General features: G+C 34.7%; 1 protein-coding gene across 3 annotated transcripts in view; it reads left to right on the top strand.

Moving 5' to 3' along the window:
• CENPP (centromere protein P) overlaps positions 1-10,243 on the top strand; it is a 138,043-nt gene that overhangs the window by 80,471 nt on the left and 47,329 nt on the right. The window contains exon 8 of one of the 3 annotated variants that reach the window (XM_050712888.1): positions 8,291-8,431. The exons of the other annotated variants lie outside the window; for them this stretch is intronic. Coding sequence (XP_050568845.1) covers positions 8,291-8,416 — 126 coding nt within the window. The 3' untranslated portion in view covers positions 8,417-8,431. Of the gene's footprint in view, positions 1-8,290; positions 8,432-10,243 lie in introns of those variants that run through there. 3 annotated transcript variants of the gene reach the window in all.

Genomic DNA, 10,243 nt, shown 5'->3' with positions numbered 1-10,243 from the left:
TAAAACTTTTCTCTTTTTGGTTGGTTTTCATGATAGAAACACATTCCGATGTCTATAAAGTCAGTCACAGCCGGACTTACGAAGCTGACACGAACAGTAGTAGCATCTGGAAGAAATGTCACCATGCTATATTATAATGGATTATCCATTCATTTTGTACCTTTTATCATATCAATACGATAGAAACAATTATTGCTTCCATTGACACACTGTTCTTGTAATGAAGCTGTTTAGTACTTCAAAATACAGGTTTCATATTTTCATTATGAATATGATTGCATTCTAAAACAAAATACCCCAAAGTCACCTTTTTAGGTCACTTGACTACCAAATTCTGACCTTTAGATGTTGGCTGTTAATAGCAGTACTAAAAATTAAAATAGGCCAGTGGTTTTCAATCTAATTTATGAGCCAGTTCTTTTAAACATTTGCAGCATATTTCCAATTTACAAAAACTAACTACTCTTGCAGAATTTCTCTCCAGGATCCCTGTTTCCAATATACTTTAATTTTTGGACCCGATGGCACTACATGAGCCAGCACAGCAGGAGAATTGTAGAGTTCTGAATGAAAGCTGGAGCGTGCAAATGAATGACTTGATGTTAGGTACTAGGTTCAATTCTCCTCTCACTTTTTCAGGTAAGACTACAGTGTACTTCTGTGGAATGTGTAGTGGCTAGTCAAAGGATGTAGCTGCAGCCTTTTGAGGGAACAATGCTTTCTTGGATTTCTTACAAAGCAATTGATTGGAGGTGATACGGTTGGAGATGCTGTTATTGCTACTGCCGTTGAATGAACAATGAGATTTGGTTTTTAAACAGCCTGACAGAAAAGTATGTCTGTCATAGTCATTTAATCCATGGTGTTGGGGTTTTATTTTGAGACTTCCCAGTAGAAACTAGGCTAGCAACTGTATGTATATTCTCCTGTATATTGTATGTTTAAATAAGTAAAAGTTTATTGGGTGTCAATCTTTGGATCTTTTCAGTGATTTTTATTTCCAGCAGTGAAAGAATTGGTAGAATATTAGTTCTATCTTGCCTTAAAATGTCTGACTTACATTTACAAATAGTGGAGATTAATTTCTGAGTCAAAGGACAGAAATATATCCAAGAAACCGTGGTTCCGAATACTGCCTTTCACTGTGGTGAAATTTGCAAATGAATAAATTTTGGATGGTGTTTTATATTTAACTTTGTCACAGCATTGAAATAAAATGCTATCTTGATTTTCTTCATCAAAAGTAAGTATGTTTCTACTACTTGATATGTTTGAGCAGTCAAGCATATGCTGCCATATGTGGGTTATGCTTACATTGCTGTCTTTTTTTTAAGCGGATCTTGTATATATTTGTTATTGTAAGGCAAAACAAATACTTTTTCATTGACTAGCACTGTTTATAAATTTGGTTTACATAAAGTGATGAATCTAACATCAACTGCAAAAATCTGTCTTGGAGACTGCCCATCACATTTTAATAAGATGACATATTACTTTCATGCTCACAAGCAGCCCATGTGGAGTGCAGTCCCACAGTTTGGGTTTAGCTGTGTTTTGGCTGCAGTTGAACTACACCATTCAAACTAGCTGAGTTCAGAAAAACTGTACTCTTCTGCTTCTGTGGTTCATCCTGACTCTTCAGTATTTATATGTAAATATATTAAATAATCATATTTATTTATTAGTATGTATGAATTAACTGTGACTTGTTAATTGGCGTGTACTTTTTCACATATGTTTGGCAGCTGATTTAGAAACTGCAACAAAGTGCTCTGTTTCATTTTAAAGTCTGACCTTTATTAGCAACATGTCAATCCTGAGAGTCAAGTCATAGCTTGCGGTGTTAGAGGAGCTATAAAGTCCAGTGTGCACGTACGTGCTCCCACGTGATTGTGACTTATCAGATGCTGCTGACATTCACTGATAATAAGTTTTCTTCTTATATTCTTAGTGTTCTATGCATGCAGTAATGTGGCAGCCGTGACTGACCGGAGAGGCAAAATAGTAACCTGAAGAGACAGGTCTTATTTTTCATCTTTGCAGTTAGTTTGCCTTGCCTTAGGAGAGTAAGTTAACTTTGTTCTACCTTAGGCTATAGATTAATACAAATTTCTTGGTGTGGGAATGCCAGCTTAAGAAATCCCCAGCTAGCTTCTCCCCACCTTGATGCTGATCACCTTGAGCCTGTACAAAGTTTGTGCACTTAACTGGATCAGCAATCTGCTCTGCCTGAAAAATAACCTGCTTGACGAATGAAGGTCTTGAAATAGTTTTGGTTTCAGTACATGTCAATTGTTAGTCTTGCTTTTGGTGCTACTTACAAGTTTGGATAGCGTTAGATGACATTTTTATGGAATACAGATACTTATCTTTCTTACAGACATTGGAAACACCAGACATTCTTTCATGGAAAATCAAACAGTAGTTAAAATGAAAAATTCTGCAATCAGTGCCAAACTACTGAATCACTCAGATAATAAGGAGAATTTTTTGTTTCTGAACACAAACTTGACTGAGCACAACATTTCCTCATAGAATATCAAATATTTAGTGTTAAAATTTAACAACTTAAAAAAATAGAACCTGGTTACCTGCAAAGAAAGGATATGCTGATTTTTTCCATTTTTCCTGTTGTATGTAGCTGGAAAAAGTAACAGTATTTCTAGGAAGATTTCCAAACTCTGTTTGCAAGTTTTGAAACATGCAGTTTGTTATTGTGGAATAGTTGAAATGAAAGCTTTCAGAAACATTACTAATAGAAAAAAGGCTATTAGCTCACTGAAGGAGTGCATGCCCTACCATATTACTTAATCTAGCCTGTGTTCTCAGATGCATGTTTTGCTCTTGGGAATTCTGTAGGAGTGTCTCATTTGTGTGCCGTTGGCACAGTAGCAGTAGCCGTCGTGCAAGGTTGGGTCTAACACTAAAGATGCTGGGACACTTCTGAAAGAGTGTGCTTTATTTGTAGTTAACCGCAACTCTTATAGTTTTAAGACTGTTTTATCATATAATTATGGAATTATGAAATCATGGATATTAGGTAATATGTAGGGTCTTTTTCCAAGTTGGCATTAAAAAAAAAAAAAAGGAAAATTAAAGTTACTTTAATTACTCATATATATTGCTGATCTTTAGCATTCATTCTTTTCCTATTTCACCTGTAGGGGAAAACCACAAAGGTAAGAAGAAAAGGTACAAATACAGAAACTAAATGTGTAAATGAGGAAAACCTTGCAATATATGATGTACTAAATCTATATTTTTTATGAAAATGAGATAACGTGATAACTAAATAACTAGATCTAATATTTTCTATGAAAATATTTTTAGGTTTTGCAGCTTTTCATACCAGTTGCACTTATATATTTAAAAAAAAATAAAAAGCTTACATGTATTAAGTAACAGACACATTCTTGGCATTATTCCCTGTGCGGGTATGTGATACTCAAAAAGATGAGTCTTCTCTAGCCTTTCCTAAAAGTGGCTACTTTGACTTAAAAAAAAAAAAAAAAAAAAAAAAAAAAAAAAGACATCAAAGGCCTTGACAAAGGCTGCGGCTGTTGGAACCTGTGTGGGCTCAGTCTTGCTTGCCACTACATGTGGAGAGCTGTGGTGTGGTAGGTGTTACAGGAGAGTTGCCAAGAAAATCAAAGAAAACCTAAGAGAAAAAAACTTGTCAATTAAGCTAAAATACCATGTAGAAACTAGCAGAGAAGTCGGAGTTGTTGGACAGATATCTTGATGTTCTATTTTTAAAGTTATTTGGTTGAAAATACAGGAATGCATTAGTGAAGATGTTTGGTTGCCTGGATAGTTTTACACTGCTTTTTATTGTAGATAGAAATTCACTAATGATAGAAGTTACTTTTACCACTCAGTGGAAATGCTTATGTAAATTGAAAGAAAAACATATATCATAATTCCATATTAACTTGCGGTATGGAAAATGAGATCTTTTCTTTGTAGAACAATTTGTAAAGCAGAGGCTATGATTTTTTTTCTTGAACACTTGTATTACACAAAATGGTAATTTCCATTTGGTTTGCTGTCGGCAGTGCTAAATAGCTTTGACTTTGGAAAGTACATTCCTTACCAATGTATAACATTTGTTTATTTGTTGGTTTTTAAACAAGCAAACTACATCTTTGGTAATTTGTCTGCATATGATTCAGGCTGCAACTATACTATCGTTTCTGTGTTATTATTACAATTTCTATATAAGATGTTTTACAACTAAGGTAAAAGATACATGTATCCTCACTTAAACCATGGGCTGTTCTTTGCTTAGAAGATTTACCTGAAAAATTTACCTCAGCTAAAACATAGTTAATCGATATTTCTTTCACTTGTGGCATTACCAAATAGCCTTCAAAATAAGGACACAATGTATGTAACACAGGTCTATTTGAATCCATGCATCATTAAAAAAGAAAGAATAATTGTTTTGCATTTTCCAGTGCAAAAAAAAAGAGGTAACAAATGAAACGAGTGGCTGACAGTCTCAAAATTAAAGGAAATACTGAATGAAACATGTACAGTACAGCTGTGGTAATGTGCAAGAAAGCGTAGTAGATTTTAATGATTTATGTAGACTATAATTGGTCTAATTGAAAAAGTCTTGCTTCCTGAGTTTCTCTGTTATGAGAGCCAAACTTTCCTGATAAAAATGGAAGAAGAGTTCTCCCTGGTAGTGAATCAAGTTTTACTGAAGTTGAGAACCATCTTCCATTAGAAGAAAGCAAGCCATATATATATGTATTTTTTTCTTTAACAAAGAATATCAATTTTAAAAAGGTTATGAACCATGAAATATTCAGAAGGGCTGTCTCCTCTAACTATGAAGATTTTCAAGGAATGAAAAGCATGAGACTGGAGGATAAGATGTAATGGAATAGCCAACTTTCAGGAGTTTGGAGAAATTGCTGCGAAAAAAAATGAAGTAAATTTTAATCCTTTTTCCTAATTTTAATCCTTTAAACATATAATTGCATAACTCACTTAGAAGATTCTTGTCTTGTTTGATAGTGTTGTTGAATATCTAATATTTCCACAGCTGTGTTCAGTATTATTCCTTTGAGAAAAATATCTGTCTTGTGGAAAAAAATAGGTCAGCTTTTATGTATTTTCCCTAGGAATGGCTATCATATGAAAAATTCCCACAGAGAAACATGGATTTATTTTACTAATACTGCATGCAAAGCCTACATTTTTTTCTGTGTAAATACTCATAATGCTACACAATTGAAATGAAAATTATTTTTTCTGAATTAACAGAACTGTTTCAGAGTACTTTGTAGAAGATGGTACATTAGCTGGTCTTGATAACTGTTTATCAACACTACATATATACAAATAACCTAAATCAGAAGGTACAAATAACAAAAATTGTTATAGTTAGTAACTATGTGGATATCTGTATCCTGTACAAAGAATTAAACAAAAATTAAATTAAAATTCTACCAAACCACAGTAATCATTTACTCAGTGGCACTAAGAAATTCCTTACATAACAGCCTATTAAAGAAGACATTGTGGAGTAAATGTTTTTGAAGATGAACATTTTAAATGAAGCAAGCATTAATGCTTTTGTTTAATTCATGAATCCTTGAAAAAAGTCCATGTAATGAATGGAATCGGGATGGCTTAAGAAGACTGGAAGAATTCGCTCAACTCTTCAGTGTTTGGTCACTTGTTGTAGAGAGTATAGAGAAAGTGTAGCCGTTATAGGTGGCAGACTTATTGGACTGGATCTGAAGCACATGGCAAGAATGTCATTGCCTTTTAGTATTCATGGGAAACGAGAATAGCTAAACCTGTTTAAGTCCCAAACACCAGGCAGATTTTTGAGCCCAGTACAATAGTCATTGGACCTTAAGAAAAACAAGCAATGTTCAGGCATTTCCACCCAAAGCCTTGCTCCTTAATATATCCAGCACAGTTTTGTGTATTTTTACCCTTCCGTAGAAAAGAAGTTGAAATTTATAAGAGGAAGCTGCAATCTGGGGAGGAGAGAATATCTGTCATTTTTCTTGAGATTAATATGGTGCTTTGCTTGGTTGTGGTGCACAACAACACAACAACATTTCCCCAGACTGAAAAAATTACAATTTCTGAATATACAGCTTTGAAATTAATGCCCTAAGCAAACTTCATTACCCATAAAACTAGAACTCCCAGCTGATAGTGTGAAAATAAGTAAAAATGACTTTTCCTAGTCACAAGGACAGAGCTTAAGGGCTATATAGCCTTCTGTAGTGACACGTATGGATATCAAAGACAGACCCGTATGGGATATAGGTCCAATTTCACTTCTAGGTTTAGCATGTGACTGGTGTAAAGTGATTCATATAAGCTGTGTGGACTTGAATATAACCAGCACACAGCTCTTGAACAGTGATGGGAAGTGAAGTTGTCACCAGCTCTGTAGCCCACTTCCCTGTTCAAATGAGATTCCCCTTCATTTATATCCTGTAGTATCCTGGGAAAGTTAATTCACTGCTGGGAATTTTTAAAATAGTCCTGTATTACTGCAAGAAACTTCACTGCAGTGCCCAGATTGTGCATTGGGAAATTTTATAATCTGTGTTCACTGCAACAATTAGACAGGGCTATGTATAAAGTACATAAGAGCATAAGAACAGCTGTACTGGATTAGATCAGAGCTCATCTAGTCCAGTCTCTTGTCTTTGACAATAACCAAATATAGTTCCATGGAGAAAGGGTTCTGGAGTTTATTAAGTTCCTTTGCTTTTAGTTTCCCTGAAGCAAATTAAAGCTGCGATTTTAAGACAGCTGTTTTGTTTAGTTTTGAGATTCACCCCGAGATAATTTGACTTTTTTTTATGCCGTTCCCTTAAGACTGATTATTTTTTGTGTGAAAAATTTGACACCATAATGCTAGCAAGTCTGTTGGCTTAGTTTTGCTTTACTAGCTGGAGTATTTCAGTATCATAAAGCGGATCATAATTTACCCTGAATTGTTTTACAGTATGATCCAAAGTGTTTTATGCAGTACTTGACTGTGTAAGTTCTTTCAGATATGCACAATGCTGTATAATGTTTTCCCAAAGGTAATTTAGTCAAGTGGTATCTGTTACAACTTGTTCATCCTGCAACGTCTGTAATGAAAGAAGTTTTTGAAATGTTATGTTTGATATTCTCTATTCACTTCTTTTACTGAAAAGAAAAAAAAAAAAACAACACTAAGTATTTATGGGTTTGTCCCAATAGGGGGCAGGGTGTCAGTTAGCAAGGAACATGACATATGTAATGATACTTCATAGTTTGTACATTGTATCATCGGAAGAATGTATTTCCATTGAATGACCCTAGCAGTTAGAGCAAAATCGTTGAAATTACTCTTGATAATATTTAGGTGTAGCTGCTTAATGCCTGAATCAGTATAAAACTTTTAAGTGTTGTGTTAATTTATTAGGAATATATATTTTAAAAAAAAAAAAAAAGCACATTGATGAGATGATCACTTCTTTGTGTGAAAGGGAGATCTGTTTAATACATCTTAGGAGTTTTGTAATTGACGTCTTCCCTACTTTTAGATGGAAAATGTGTTCCAACATTTTTCCACAATATTTTGGGCCTCGCAACTGTACAGAAGTTGTTGACATCATTAAACCAGAGCTCTTATTTCACGTCTGCTGTTTTTCCCCCCATTTAAAATGTTTTTCAATATGCCAAAAGAAATAAAATTAAAGCCTTTTCCCTTGAAATGGAGAATTTGGGATTCAATGGTAACTAGCTATAATAGAAGGGTAATGTTACTAAATAAGGAATACCAGCAGGGCACTCTCTTTTGTTCATTAGAAAACAGAAATGTTTGTCTTTTGAATGAGTCAAGCATATTATTATGAACTAGTCTTTTTGGATTGCCATTTATACTTCTATCTCTTTTCAAGAAGACAGTAAGACTGTTGTGCAGGGTTTCCTCCAAATGAGGTTAGGGTACACAGTTGACTGCTATTTCTGGTCCACTGAATCTTTATGTGTCTCCTGCATGGATAAAAAGCTTTAGAAGTAGGTGTCTAATTTAAACACATGCGTTCTTTCCAAAGAACTTCACCTCTGTGGTTAGGACATTCCACAAGATGGTCGTAGTGTTATTCTGACCCCCCTCTAAGCACTGATTTGGCCTGAATTTTGGTCTTCCAAAACCTTGATAAATATTTTTAGCAATGAATAGTTGTATGAAAGTTATAATGTATGTTGATACTGCGTGCTCATTTTGCTTTTCTACATTTAAACAGAAAGAGTGACCCTTTGCATGTTGTTTCAGGCTGTAAATCCAAGGAGGCAATTCCTTGCAGCGACACTGTTAAGTGCCACCACCTCCAAACAAGTAGAGGTTTTCATGGGTTACTTTAAGGAGCTTCCAACTTCCAGAGCACCAGATCTTGTCTAGCTCTGTAAATTTACAATCTACAGACTTGCTTGTTGAAAATTGCTTTGTATCGATGTCATTATAATGATTGTGTAAAATCATTTTGGTAGCATCTTCTCATATTTCTAATATTTTACTGGCTGTGATCTTGTATTCTCTGAAAAGTACATGTGTTAGAATATAAACATAGTATTTCAAATTAGAAAATATTTTTCATGAGAGTTTCAACTAGTTAACATTTGTATTACTGTAAAACAGAAATGACCAACTGTTTATTTTGTTGCCATGATATAGGTTTTTTTAAAAGTTGCCCCTTGAGAAATGTTAAAAGTTTATTTCTTTTTGTAAAATAGCAACCAAGTTGTTGGTAGAGAAATGATGAAATCATGTTTTTCTGCTCTGATTTTTTTTTTCTTATCGCACACCAAGGTGTTTTTGCAGTATGTGCAAGCATGATGCGTGTTTCAGAATCAAAATTCAGAAATGGTGTCAGCAACTCTCAATAGTGTTATGTAAAACAGAATTACTTGGGTGAAATTCACTTTGTTGTCTTGGGCCATTAGGAAGCTACTAGTCATGCCTGAAACTTTTTTTTGGGGCAAAGCTGAGTGATTTCTAGCTTTGACAGCAGGGGATCTCTTTATTCTTTATTGAACTGAAACAGAAAATGGAGAACAGTATGTACTGTGGACTCTACGTTTTGGGGAATGCAAAGGTTCTAACAGCCTCAACACATGGAAGAAATAATAGCAATTTCACTTAGATACAACTGAAATTACTATTATTTTCTGTTTGTTTTTATTATTATTATTATTATTATTATTATTATTATTATTTCCTGGTGTTTTTTTCAAAAGAAAGTGCTTCTACCTTATCTTAGAGGAAACATTGACTCTAATTATTGCTTCAAACTCAGAAAGCTATCCAAGCTTTCATGGTAACAACCTTATTTGTTGGACACCTTTGCAGTTTTTATCTTACCAGATGTGTATGTCCCCCTGTGCACAAAACAACAGCTCAGGCAGATTCTCGAAGTTCTCTTATGATTTAACCAGTGGAAAGATCCTACTCAATGTCAATGCCAACTCATTTTCTGTTAATAAGGTGGTAACCACAAGATTTATTCTGTTATGGTGAAGCATTAACATCATGTTTGAGCTTATAATGGGACTTGCCTGAAGGATTTAGCAGCCCTTGTCCAAGTTGTTATGTATGATGCATGCGTGAACAATGCAAATAATGACTTAGAAATATAACAGAGTATAAAGCCCCAAATTTCCTCTTGTGCCTCAAAGCATTGTGGTTTTGAAGTTACTAATGCTGTTGAATCCTAACCTTTGCAGTTCTTGGTCTCTTACTGCCTTTATATATTACCCTCTCATAGTTTCAACATACACATTACACCCATATATTCAGATATATGTACCTTACATTTGTCTATGGCTGGGTGACTAACAGGATTTTACTCAGATTTTTGCCCTACTCCAAGCAGTTTGCTCTCTTAAATGGTTAAAAAAAATGGTTAAATGGTTAATGAGACATCTCTTTGCAGTCTTAGCAATCTGCAGCTTGTTCTCTCTTGAGTCTCTCCCGGAATATGAACTGCAGCTACATCTGCATCTGGAGAACAGGAGAAATGAGAGCACTTCTGTGCATCCACCCAAACCTGATTTTGGTTCAAAATTGTTACTTGATAAAAGATTGGCTTAACAGTTTTTTTCCTGAGTCACATTCTCAGCAGGGATTTGCATGTTTGCACACACTGAACTCCTGTGAGCAGTCATTATGCCACCTGCCTAGGAGTAATGGGAAGTCTCTCCAAGCATCTCAGCTGAGCTTCTTGTTGAT

Source organism: Cygnus atratus, chromosome 10, assembly GCF_013377495.2.
Source record: "Cygnus atratus isolate AKBS03 ecotype Queensland, Australia chromosome 10, CAtr_DNAZoo_HiC_assembly, whole genome shotgun sequence".
NCBI lineage: Eukaryota > Metazoa > Chordata > Aves > Anseriformes > Anatidae > Cygnus > Cygnus atratus.
This window is presented reverse-complemented; position numbering and strand designations above follow the sequence as displayed.